Source organism: Macrobrachium nipponense, chromosome 21, assembly GCF_015104395.2.
Source record: "Macrobrachium nipponense isolate FS-2020 chromosome 21, ASM1510439v2, whole genome shotgun sequence".
NCBI classification, from domain to species: Eukaryota; Metazoa; Arthropoda; class Malacostraca; order Decapoda; family Palaemonidae; genus Macrobrachium; species Macrobrachium nipponense.
Window position 1 is genome coordinate 61654685 of NC_087212.1, and position 13870 is coordinate 61668554.

Here is a 13870-nt window from a genome sequence, read left to right on the forward strand (position 1 = left end):
AAAACCTTGGTTCCCTGCCCTGATAGGTGGTAGACTTTCGTGGGAGTGTTTTGCCCAGTAGTCCTGCCATCACCTCGCGAAACGTTTAAGCGAGAATATATGATCTATGGACCAAGAGTTCTTGTGGGTCCTGGTGCCGATGGGGGTCCTTACCCACTTACTCGGCAGAGGCCTAAAAGACTTTTGTCAATGGGTGGGTGCTGATCCAACTTTATATGACAATAACAACCTTATGAAGGAGGCCACAACTGCAATCCCTCCCCAGACCACGCTGCAATCCTAACCATAACGTTTAGAATAAACAGATTTGTTTCGAAGTTAATCCCCCGAACCGTCGTCACGAAAACAATCGTGAACTCGAAAATCACTAACGCACGAACCATACATAATTTTCAAAAATTATACCTCAACTAATTGGATATGACAAGAATTTTACTGAACCAACAATAGTACCTTCCGTGGCCGCCCGTGCTAGCCCTAAGTCCTTCTAATTGTTAGAACAAGAGACTTCGAACCATATCCCAAAAAGAAGAAAGTATAAACTTTAAAGGATTGGTGTCTGCTTCCTGCTCTTCTGTCCCTGTACCCAGAACAATCGTATCCGCCTGATACGAAAGGACCTAGAGAAAAACACTTCTCATTATGTCCACAACAGCCGCAACGTCTTTCAAGGTAATGAGTGATTGCAAATACTGAGGTTGCATCTCCAAAATGTCGTATCTATTATGTTTTTTAAAAAAAAAAAACGACATATTCTTCTTATGAAACAAGAGAGGAGACTCGCTATAGCATCTAACTTTCATGAGCTTCTATTCTCAACAGTTGTAACTTGTTCGTCAGGAACCACGGGCCTTTATGAGTGTCCTGTAATGGACCGTTTCTTCTTTCTACAACGAATGCCAGCCGCATTCTTGGAACCATCAGTCTTTGTGGGGTGGTCCTTTTAAATAAAAACCCCTCAGCGCGAACCAAAGACCTTGGTCCTTAGGAAAGCCTCCCATTCGTATGCTTTTCCTCTGAAGGTAGAACCTTCAGAGCTCTAACAAAGGGGCAGAGAGACCTCTCTGTTTCTCTGCCTACAGAGACTTTTTTGACATTGCCTTTTGACTTCGAATGAACTTAGGCCGAGGTGGATTCGTATAAAATTCTTCGTTTTCCGTTTTCCGCTAAAACATGGGTCTGAAACGAGGGTCAAATCGCTGAGTCTTCCCGTTCCCCCTTGAATGGCTACCTTACATCCTGCATAGCATGCCAATTCCCTTAATTCCTTTGCTTTGCCACGTAAGCTAAAGGATTAATATAGGAACTAGGCCATTTTCGGGTAATGTCCTCTAAAAAAAAAACGATGCCCGATGAGGAAGGTTTCGAATCTTTCCCGATTGCAGATTACTTTAGAACTAACGTTCCTAGGTTCCAGTTCGGGAGGTACTGGTTTTCCTTATACTTTGAAGTCTCAAAAGGATCCCACCTTATGATATCGTGGAGATCTTTCATTATCTTCTGCCCGATTCTAATCCTCTGTTCCTTTGTTAATACAGCCAGAGAGCATACTTCTAATGAATTCCTCTATTGCTATTGGGTGGATAACGGCTAGAGATGGAGATTTTCCTCTCCAGGAATAATAGCCCGGAAATCCGCAAATTTTCCCGCTATAAGAGGAGGTTAGGTTGGAGGGAGGACCACCTTCTTTGGATCTGAACACCATCCTTCTAAATACCTTCCACTTCGACTGGTATACTTTCAGTAGTGGTGTAGGTTCTCTCCTCTGCGTTTCTCTCGTTCCCGCGCTCGCGCCTTTTGGTCTACTTCTTCGCGGAGGAAAAGCCTCCTTCCGTGTCCACCCGCTCTGACAACGTCTTTTTTCTTTATCGATAGTCGAAAGGCAGGTCCATAGCGAGAGCGGAGAGGTTTGATGGTTTGTATTGAAAGGAAGATCCGTCCTTCCGGGTAGGGATCTTTGGAAAGGTCTAATCGCTTCCCAATCTACCTACCCCTCCGTTGAACCATTCCTCCTGGGCCGGCGGCCCAAAAGGTGGTTATTAACGGTCATCCCACTCGTGCTCCTTTGAACTGCCACAAACTTTTCATTACTAACCCCCAACCCCCCCCCCGGATTTTGAATGGGGATGATAATTCATAAACGTCTCCTCCAGGAGACCCAATTTAAGCAGGAAGGCATCTAACCATAAAAGTGCTCTGGGATCTTCCACGACCGTGAAGCAAAAACCACTGTGAAGCCTTTTTTTATTTTGAAAATAAATGTTGGCGAAAAGAACAACTCCACCGCTGAGGAGTTTCCCCACAGAGAAGACCTGAGATCGAGACAACACTTCCTCGTGTAAAGTCCAGTTCTAGGTATGAAGGAACCCTGGTTCCTCCCTGCTGAGGCCTGTCCGGCCCCTCCACATTTTCCTTTCTCCCGCTGGTAAATAAACCTTGGTCATCAGGGAATATGTTACTGTGATACGTCCAAAGTAATAGGTCTCTCGTGAGCTCGTAAAGGAACGAGGAGTGCGTCCCTCCCTGTTTCCGAATGTAGGCAAGAGGGGTGGTGGTTGGGGCGTCAACTCGTCCCCGTACTCCTCAAGAAGAAGGTTAGTCAATCCCTTCTAGTTAGACAAACCTTCTCTTCCACTATATTCGTTATCCGAGTTTTCCTCTAACTCGGGATCTAAAAGCGTCTCCGCTCTCCGTTTCCGAACATTCTTCTTCTTGCGGAAACAAACTCCTAACAGGAGAGGGGCTAAGGGAATGATAATCCTTCCTCTTTCCCGCTCTAATATTCTTGGAAGGCGTCATAAGCTTCGGCTTCTCTAGAATTTTAGAAGACTCTTCATGCTTACATGACGCTTCCCGTTTGCCAAGCGTCATGGATGACGTCTTTTGCTGACGTCTCGATGACGCTTCGCGCTTGGAAGATGCTCAGCTCTCCAAAGGCGTCCTCCTTGGCGTCATAATATTGGACGGAGCGTCATGTCTATGCTCCGTTTCCAATGACGCTTCGCTTCTAAAAAGACGTCTTACTTCTCTCTGGCGTTACGAAACTCTCGTAAGCACCTGTTCTCTCTCTCGCACTAGACGCTTCTGTAAGAGTTTAGACCGTTTCCCGTCTGTATGACACTTGTCGTTGAACAGGTAAGAGAGGACGAGACTTCTTAATTGGAAGCGACACGTCCTTCCGACGTTGCGTTCGAGATGACAGTTGCTCTTGAACTGCTATAATGATTCTCTTGACGCTTCTCCCACGTCCAGTGCATGACGTCTTTCGTCATCACTCGGTGGGGAAAAAAAAAAAGGAAAGGGTACTTCCGCGTACACTTCAGGTGACGCTGACGCCCCCCTTCGCTTCTTGCTAGAAGACGGAGAGTCATCTGAGAAACTCTCCGGACTAGAATCCCTGTCAGGCGTCATATGGCGCTTCAGCGGTTTCGACAAGTTCGATTCCCTCCACCCTCGTTTAGGTGAGGGAGAGGAGAGGACGAGAAACACTCGCGAAGGACGCTTTCTATAGTGCCCTTGAGCCGCCTGCAACGAAGCAGAGCTAGCTTAAGGAACGTCTGACTGTTGGGGATTCCCCACAACCTCCTTAATTAAAGGCTTTCGACTTTCCTTCTCCTCTGTGTTCGTGAGCTTGGAAGAGGTCTAGGCTTGGGAGTGTCGCAGGAGCCTGGCACCTACTGGTGCTTGGAGGAGAAATGTTTCATTTTCCCTTTTAAAGGGACGAAAGGCGGACCTACCTCTCTTCTCTGGAGCCTTCCTTCTTGCGGGAGGTCTGGAGATCGGACCACCTCGAAAGGGCTGCGTAGAAGTGCTAGGTCCTTTCTTGTCCGATACTAAAGCAGGTTTCTTCTTCCTAGCTGACTGCGTCAGAAGATCCTGCGTCGCCTTCTCAGTTAAAGAGTGAGCCACGTCCTTCACTAACTTAGAAGGGAACAAATAGTTCGAAAGAGGTGCATATAGTAGAGCTGCCCTCTGCGCATGCGAGACTGCCTTTGTTAAGAAGGCGCCCTACACTGTCCTTTTCTTCAAAACAAAAGACCTGCTCCAAATAATGCAGAGACTTCCAAAGATCCATCTTGTACTGCTTTGTCGATGCACGACAAAAATGCATAACAGGGCTTCAGGTTCGATTCCCTGCGAATCGTGAGCTTTCTTGGACATCACCCCAAGGGACCAATCCAAGAAGTTGAAGACTTCCAATACATGGAAAAAGTCCCTTGAGGAGATGATCTAGTTCCGAAATACTCCAAGTAATGCGGGCAGAATTAAGACTAGGACGCCTTGAAGCGTCAACTAACGTCGAAAAGTCTGCCTCTGTAGTAGAAGGGAGAGCGATACCCATATCCTCCCCCGTCTTGTACCATATGCCTCTTTTTCCCAGCTAACCTTGCTGGAGGCATGCAAAATACTGTCCTGGTTAATCTCTTCTTCGACTTCATCAGCGTCTAAGGGGCGTAGTAAAGCCCGCTTCATCGAGATGGTGGTGGGCTTCATCTTCAGAAAAGACGAAGTCTTCTTCACCTTCGCACTCGAAAAGAGCGAGCGCGGAGAAGGAGGAGCAGCCGGAGTCAACTCGTCTCCGTATTCCTCCAGAAGCAGGGTAGTCAACACCTTATAGTTGGACAAGCCCTCTCTTCCAAGATCGTCATCATCCGAGTTTCGTTCGAACTCGTGATAATCCTGAGTTTCTGTTCTCCTTTCAGAACTTTCCTCTTCTGGGGGAGACAAACTCTGATCGGAGAGGGGCTAGGGAATGAAAGTCTTTCCTTTTTCCCTTTCTGATCGACTTGGAAGGCGTCACAACCTGCGGCTTCTCTCGCGCTTTAGAAGACGTCATGTATGACGCTTCCCGCTCTCCGAGCGTCATGTATGACGTCTCTTGTTGACGTTTTAGATGACGCTTCGCGTTTGGAAGACGCTTCGCTTTCTAAGGGCTTCCTACTCGGCGTCACAATCTTGGACGGAGCGTCACGTCTAAGCTCCTCTTGATTTGACGCTTCACTTCTACAAGACGACTTCCGAGCAGGTGCGAGAGGACGAGACTTCTTAATAGGAAGCGTCACGTCCTTCCGACGGGGCGCTAAAACTCCCACAAGAGATGACAGTTGTTCCTGCACCGCCATAATGATCTTCCTTGACGCTTCTCCTACGTCTAGTGCCTGACGCCTTTCGTCATCACTCGGGGAAGAAGCATGATGGGGTACTTCCTCGTAAGCGTCAGGTGACGTTGACGCCACCTTCGCCTTCTTAATAGCCGACGGGGCGTCATCCGAGAAGCGCTCCGGGCTAGAATCAATGTCTTGCTTCATATGACGCTTCAGCGGTCTCGATAAGTTCGACTCCTTCCACCCTCGTTTAGGTGAGGTGAGGGAGAGAGGACGAGAAACATCGCGAAGGACGCTTTTCTATAGCGCCCTTGAGCTGGCTGCCATGAAGCAAAGCTAGCTGAAGGGACGTCTGACCGTTGGGGATTCCCTCCGACCTCCTTAAGGCTTTCGACTTTCCTTCTCCTCTGGGCATGTAGCTTGGAAGAGGTCTAGGCCTGGAGCGCCGCAGGGACGATCAAACGCCCCCTCCACAACACTGATAGGGCTCACTTCACTAAAATTTTCACTATCACTAGCCTTACCTTTCGAGTCCGCCATCTTGGACTTCATGTCTCGAATCGTCGCTTTCAGATTGGCGATTTCCGATGCCGAATCCGAAAAGACACTCTGAGAATGAGATTTATAGGGAGAATCTACAGTAGTAGGGTTAGAATTATTATTGAAAGGCTCAATAGGCCTTGAATTCACACCTTTCAGCCTTCTAACTCTATCCCTCTCTAACTTCTTCAAATAAGAAGTCAAAGTCTTCCATTCTTCTGCATTCAAACTCTCGCATTCCTTACAAGTGTTAATAGCAGAACACTGCACCCCCCTACATTTACGGCATACAGTGTGAGGATCACCGAAGCTTTCGGTATCCTCACCCTGCAGCCTACATTCACACACATTCTCACACTCACATTAGAATCAGACATACTGAGAAAAATCCAAAAGAGTTATTCCAAAAACAGTCCACAGTAGCGAATGCCAAAACACGATCCAAATACGTCACCAAAAGTCGAAAAAAACGCTGATCAAAGTGTTGACAAATGCATCCAAGTCAGGAGGTAATAACAACATGTTTATGACCACCGGGCGACAGAGAAATATGCATGATGAAAAACGGGGATGTTCCTAGTCCTTCCACCCAGGGCAGGGCCGGTAGATCACCTGACCCGTACCTGTATCGAGTGGCTCGAAATTTGAATTTCTGTCGGGGACGACGTGGGAGTCTTAGCTATGTATATATCTGACAGGTAAGTTTGATTTGTATGAAAAAGTGCATTTTATGAATTTATAACAAAACAAGAATTTTGTGGAGATTTCTCATAAAAAAATATGCGAAAGGTAATTTTCCACTAATAAGTGGGAAGTGTTCGCAGATAGAAATCCCCGATGCATGATGCCTGCAATCCGGAGAATGCGAATACAGGGGGTCCACTGTATTCCTTAGAAACTGAATAAGTCAATTAATTTTCTGAACTGAATGCAAATTACAAACTATGTTTAGGATGGGCATTAACTCCTCTAAATCAAATTGCTGTACGCTATAAGGCAGTCCCCGGTTATCAGCAGAGGTTCCGTTCTGACAGCGTGACGATAACCAAATAACGCTGATTTTTGGCGTCTCTGTTAGGTACAACATTCACATTCACCGGTGTATTAGATGCACTTTTTTATTTTTATTTTATTTAACATGCACTTTTTTTTTTTTTTTTTTTTTTTTTTTTTTTATTTAACATAAGTCATAAAAAACTGTCCTGCATCTACTGCACCCATCTCACCAATGGAAGACTGAGCGCCGTACGCTAGGTTAGGCCTAGCCTACATTATACATACTGGGTACACACAAAAATTGTTGCTAATAATAAAATAGCGAACAAATCAAATTATTACAGAAAATTGTATTACTAATAAAATATTAAAGCAGGCCGAATTATCAGTCTGTTATCACAAACTTCCAAAAATTACTTATGGTAAGTACATGGCAGTTAGCCTATAAAGGAAACTTCATCTCACTGTGTCTCCTTCCCAAGCGTGCATAACCCATCCTGATATTTCAACATTGTAAGGACTGTTTTACCTTGAGGAAACATTTATTTATTCTCTACATAAAATTTTTATAAAACCGCCACTTGCAACGAGTGGATGTAATCAGTACTGTAGTGCCGCCCTGGTGGGCTTTCACATTAACACAAAACTGCCAAAATATTGATATTTATTTGTTCTTCCTCTTCTACTATGGTTTTGCCTTTTTTTTTTTTTTTTTCATTAACAATGCACTTACAATTTCTTCAAGTTTTTTTTAAGTTATTTTTTTTTTTTATGTTTGCTTTTTCTTTTGTTTCCCTTTGGTTACTTGCGCTGGAGGTGACTGAGGCAAAGGTGTTGCTCCATAAAGGAAGATATCGTAGACAATATACAGCTGACCTGAGAGGAGCTAGGGCATGGTATCCCATAAAGTAACATCTAATTATGGCAAACTTGGCTGAAAAACAAAAAGGCACCATTATAACATCAAATTCAAATAGCTGTGTTTTTTTTTTCCTTTCTGTCTTTTATGGTACATACAGTAACCTGTGCTGTTTGCTGAAATACCTTATTTTGTTGGAATGCTTGCTGTTTACTAATATTCGATGACATATTTGCTTTGTCTGCATGTACTGCATCTATATGAATTCATCACCTTTATTACACTTGGTGACTGTTTGTATTAATCAATAACTGTATGCTGACATACATACATACAAAAATATTTCTTGTAAAATAGGGGTGCATCTTATATACCGGATAATAAGGTATGTATCGGCAATTATAAGCGGAAACCGGCACATTTTTTTCGATAAAAAAGCCAGATAACTCAATCGCTGATAACCAGTACTGTATATGTAGGCAAAATACCAATCTTTGTTACTTATTATGAGGGGTAGTCACCCACCTGTCCACTAGGTAACCACTAGCAGATAAATTCTACAAAATGTATCCAAGTGTTACTATTATCAAACAAATAGCTGTCAACCATACATCAAAACTTGAGAAAAACAATAAATGAACAGGCCTTTATCAGGAAAACTAAAGTTTTCACTTATAAAAAAAATAAAATCTAAGAAACTGTAGCAAGTAGGGCACTTGCTAAGAACGGACAAAGTACAAATATACAAGTAAGAAAATCCTCAATGAAGACGATTTGAATCGAAACTTCCCCCAAATTTCACAACTTTTAGCACACTCAACTGGAAGAACTCTTCCTTCTTCTGCCCAGTGCCTTGGAAAGTTTGCAAAGATGCACAAAAGCTCAGTATATATAGGTAATGGGTTATTATGAGCCAGATTTAAGGGGTACAAAAAAATATTCCAATCTGTTATTCCATTTTTTCCTAATGAAAAATTTCCTCTGCATCCAAGTTTAAAATAAAAAACATACCAGAACATCTACAGAAATACCTTAATTTTCTATCATTTTTGCATGAATCTAAGTTTTTCACATATAGCACTCTTTCTATATTTTGTAAGATCAAAAATTACTCAACCTGTCAATAGGAAAAACAACACTGCTGAATTCTATTTTCAGTGCCTCTTAAAAATATTCTATTTTCAATGCCTCTTAAAAATAAGGTCTGGTAGTACTACAGTGACTAGCCTCCACCCATGTTTTACTTATCTAGGCAGTTTTCATTAAAACATCTTTGGTAGAGGGAAAAAAAAGGGGATAATTACCCTTCACCATCATACTCATTTTCTAAAGCAATTACCTTCCCTTCACCTTCAAAATATACTGTATTGTTAAAAAGATAACGTGAATACAAATTTACCTTGACCTCCACCTCTCGTGTTGTTTAGTCCTGCATGATACCCAGCATAGTAAGCTGCTTTCATTTTTCCATGTTCTTCTGCTACTTTGACTACCAACGGTTCCGTGCCACCTTCCGGAGTAACACCATTCATGCCACTGATAGCAGCTTCTGCCTCGCTCTTCTTATCAAACCTGGAAATTAATTAAAAGAATACTGTACAGACCTACAGTAAAGTATACCACATATAACTTTTTTTTCAAGCTCTCTACAGGCCCCTCTGTTATGCCATCATCACCCAGTTTATGTTCACTGTCACAATAAAAAATTTCTTACAATTCTGCCTACATTGCGTTGGAAATAGTTATGGGGGGAAAAAAGAGAGAGGAGGGCAATGTTTCAAAAAGATTCTGAATGAAGAAACTGAACATGAACTAAATGTACCTGGCATAATAAACAGAATAAGAGTACATTACAGAAAACATAAGGGGACTAAAGATGAGGGAACTCCACCAAGACCAACCAGAATGACAATATGGAGGAGTTATGGAGTTCCATTTGTGTGTGTGTGTGTGTGTGTGTGTGTGTAGTGGATGTGTTGTGTGTGTTGTGGTGTTGTGGTGTGTTGAGAGGAAGAAGAAGAGAGAGAGAAGAGAGGAGGAAGAGAGAGAGAGAGAAGAGAGAGAGAAAAGAGAGATAGAGAGAGAGAGAGAGAGAGAGAGAGAGCATAATTGCTGGATGGATAGTTGACGATTGAATTGGCTGTTGGTGAATTCTGGGTTATCTGCTGGTGCAGCTGGAGTTAGCCGTTAGAGTTCTGTGTTTTGGAGGCAGTTTTTAGGCGGAGCCTGTGAAGATCAGTAGTGTTGGCAGCAGTCTGTGAAAAGTGTTGAAGGCATTGAAAGTCAGTTGAGTTTTGTGTTTTGTTTTGTTGTTGTTTAGTTGATGTAAAGTTAATATTGTTTGCTTAGAGTTGTTGTCCCTGTGCTGTTAGATTTGTTGTGCTTGTGAGTTTCTGTTGAGTTATATGTGAATTGTTTTAGTTGAGGGTTGTTGTTGTTGGTGAGCTGTTGTGATTTCTGGGTGTTGTTTGTTTGCTGTGTTGAGTTGTGGTTGTATTCCTTGTTTGTTGTTGTGTTGTTGAGTTATGGGGTTGTGTTGAGGGTTGTGGTTCTTGGTTGTTGTCTTTGTAACCAGTGGACAGTACAGCTCCTCGCCCTGAGTGTGTCAAGAAGCAGTTGGTAAGTACATGTGTTTTGAGTTTTTGTTTTTGGGTTTGTGTAGGTCAATTGTTCTGCGTGTATTCAGTAATATAAAGAGGAAAGTTGACTGAGGGTTAGTTTGGTAGGCAGATTGATTAAGTTTATGTGGGGGGGATTTTGTCCGCTTGTTTTTTAAGTTTGTGATCCCACCACAACAAATGACTTGATAAAAGCAGCAAGAGAGCAGGTTATCTATTTACTTACTAGAATATATGAAACCTGATAAAAAAAATAAAAAACGTAGGGATGAATCTTACAATAATGGTATAAAAAGGAAAAGGAGAGTATGCGAGCAAAATGCTTTGAAGGTGCTATATGAAAGGCAGCAAAAAAAAAAAAGTTTAAATCCATAATAGGCAGACTTTATGACAGAGGCCAGTACCAGACGCAGTCTTCATAATGAGCAATTGCACGAGAAGTGCTAAGTAGAGGAGATATAACATACTGTGATTCCCAAAAGAGCATTTGACTTAATTCCCAGGCAAATACTTATCACAGCCATTACAAAGGCAGAGGTTACTAGAGAAGACTTACTACACTAGTAAGGTTATTCTACCAAAGACCTGGCATGAGGGCAGTACACATTACATTACATATTTACCAAATTGTTATTCTACCATAACACTAGATCTAGCAAGAGGGCAATAAGCATTACATTACACACTTCCAACCAATGACATACAATACCCTAAACTCTTGTAGCTTTGCAACATGTTTTGGATAGTAGTAGGTTTTCAAGAAATTTTGTAACCTATACCAATTAAATACATAAATTATTATAATATCTTCAGTAAGCCCTGCACCCATACGCATACATACATACATACATACATACATACATACAAACATATATACACACACACACACATTAGGATAGTTTAAATTAATTTTTTTTGAGAAGCACCAAATACAGTAGTGCCTAGGGTCACAAACAAATCGGGTTACAACCAGATTGTCAATAAAATCACAATTTTTTAAAGTAAATTGTATTTTTCAAACTATGCAAGCCTGAGGTCCTTTACATGAGGAATTACTTTCAGCATAGCTGGAATTATGGCCGTTCTGTTCTTGAACAAGGTGGTTAGGCAGTAACTACTGTGGCAGGCGGGCCTTCCCGCCTGCCCGGATGTAAACACTCCACTTTGTCTTTCAGCCCAGGTTCAGATCGAGGGGTGGCATGAGGTGGGCATAAATGAAAAACGACCTCAGGTTTGTAGTTAGGAAAAATACAATTTACTTCCAACCAAAAATTGTGATTTATTCCTACACGATATACAAACCCTCGGTTCTTTACATGAAGAACTGACTGGAGTCCTGCACATCTGGGCTATTCCTCCTGGTGGTAAGAGCGAGGAGGAGTGCCCTGCCTCTGACTACTTGATCAGAGGATAGGAGCTGCATGATCAAGTCAGACTTCTGGGCCTTTTTGAAACGAGTGAGGAATGGTAACTCATCCAGAAATGGACTGGGAAGAATATTTAGTTGGAGGCATTAATGCAAAGTTCTAGGAAGGGTTTGCATTATTGCCAGTCTCCTTCCTCCCCTTGCTAGAGGAATGAGTGGGATGGCTTCTATGAGTCTGATAAGAAAAAAAGAAAGGAAGCTCTATGTGTAAGCTTACCGCATCAATCGCCCGACTAGCCAGTGAAAGTTCAAGTAGAAGGAGGAGGTGGGGAAGGTGGAGAGGCCAGTCACTCTCGCATCCCTCTTACCTCTAGAACTGCACACCATAGACGAGATGCAATTTGTACTCTTGAAGGAGCCAGGCAAGCAAACACAACCTGCAAGCATCCACCATCGGTCCATGGAAAGGAGGTTCCAAGAACCTGTGGGTAGACCCTAAGGAAGAAAGATATAAACATGGTCGCAATTAGACCTCATCTATCTTCCTGTCCGACATATTACCTCATCTATCTTCCTGTCCAACATATTACCTCATCTATCTTCCTGTCCGACATATTCTCCGGAGTGATGAGATGTAACCATTCACTGGACTATCCAACTGCAGGGAAGTCTCTCACGGTCTCGTAACTCGGAGAAAGACGTGTCATCAGACACTTCTGCAACGGCAGTCCGCAGCGGATAAAGACGCCAACACTCAATGATGGGTGCTGATCCTTCATGGGTACAGCAACAAGCCAATAGGACAAAGTAATGACTGATCTGGATCAATCAATACAAAGTCAACAGCGTAGCTCATGATGGACTCAGACTCATCAACAGATGCAGACTGCCTGTGCTCACACTGCCACCCATCCAAGATGTAGGCAACATTACACCCGCCTATGCTGGGAACAACCAAACATATAGTCTATCTTGTTCACCGCCAATATTGAGAGAAGAGATGATGTTTCTCTCAAGGCACGCACTCTCAAGATTTTGATCATAGAAAAAGTCCTGTTGATGACATCAACCAGTGAAGATGACTTTAATCCCTGTTGTTTTACAGAGGACTGAAAAAGCTGATCCGCAATTTCATTGCTGTTCGGTGAGAAAGTCGGAGTTTGCAATGAAAGTGAAGCATCTTTCAGTAATGAAAACACGGGGATTGTACTGCCTGAAGAACTGCTTCTCGTGGGTTGGATCAGCGAGGACATTTCTATTTACTCTGGAAGCAGAGCTAGTAAGGCGGGGAACAGGCGAAGTCTTCCGTTATTCATTTACAATTGGGGTGAACACAAAATAATTGAATATCTTACAAATTACAAAATATATATTTGAAGACAAACTCAAATTGTCTGAAAAATATCATTCTGAGTCAACGCAGCAGTCGAATTTGCAGGTGTGATGAAGCAGAAGACTAGGCTACATACTTCTGTTACACCTGGAGTGCAAGAGCTATGGGCATACACGTAAGCGAGAATTCCAGCCAACCAGAGACCTAAGTCTGTAATTGCCCGGCAGAGATTCAAATTGGTAATCAATCCTCGACAGAGGAGAAACAATACCATAGTGCAATATCTTGGAGAGCAAGCAGTACTGAGGCTGAGACATACACCGCTCGCTCAGCTTGTTGTCATCCTGAGTTGCCTGGTAGTCCATTCCATGAAGGAATGCATTTGGCTAGAACCATTGAGCGCAAATAAGATACACTTAAGTATATGCATTTTAACCCTCTTACGCCGGAGCGGTAAATAAAAAATTGTCTCCCGTATGCCGGAGGGGTTTTGGAGTGAGCGCGGAAGCGGAAAAAATATTTTTTTCAAAAAATCACAGCGCGCTTAGTTTTCAAGATTAAGAGTTCATTTTTGGCTCCTTTTTTTGTCATTGCCTGAAGTTTAGTATGCAACCATCAGAAATGAAAAAAATTATCATTATCATATATAAATAATGCGATATATGATAGCGCAAAAACGAAATTTCATATATAATTGTATTCAAATCGCGCTGTGCGCAAAACGGTTAAAGGTAACAGGGTACTTTTTTTCATTGTAATGTACACTAAATTGCGATCATTTTGGTATATAACACATTGTAAAACGATAAAAGCAACACAGAGAAAATATTATCACAAAATAATGCATGAATTCGTAACGTGCGGACGTAAACAAATATTTTTTTCAAAAATTCACCATAAATCTAAATATTGTCCTAGAGACTTCCAATTTCTTTCAAAATGAAGACAAATGATTGAATATTACTGTACTGTAAGAGTATTAGCTTACAATTGCAGTTTTCGACCATATCAGACGAGTTAAAGTTGACCGAATGTCGAATTTTTTTATATATA

General features: G+C 42.4%; 1 protein-coding gene across 7 annotated transcripts in view; it reads right to left on the reverse strand.

Annotated features, from left to right (window-relative positions):
• The window catches only part of LOC135198078 (sex-lethal homolog), a 299138-nt gene that overhangs the window by 140411 nt on the left and 144857 nt on the right, over positions 1-13870 (reverse strand). For all 7 annotated transcript variants that reach the window (XR_010310722.1, XM_064225499.1, XM_064225502.1 and 4 more), the window contains exon 5: positions 8900-9072. Coding sequence is in view for 6 of the 7 variants with exons in the window: in XM_064225499.1 (XP_064081569.1) it covers positions 8900-9072 (173 nt within the window). In the remaining variant the exon portion in view is untranslated. The remainder of the gene's footprint in view (positions 1-8899; positions 9073-13870) is intronic.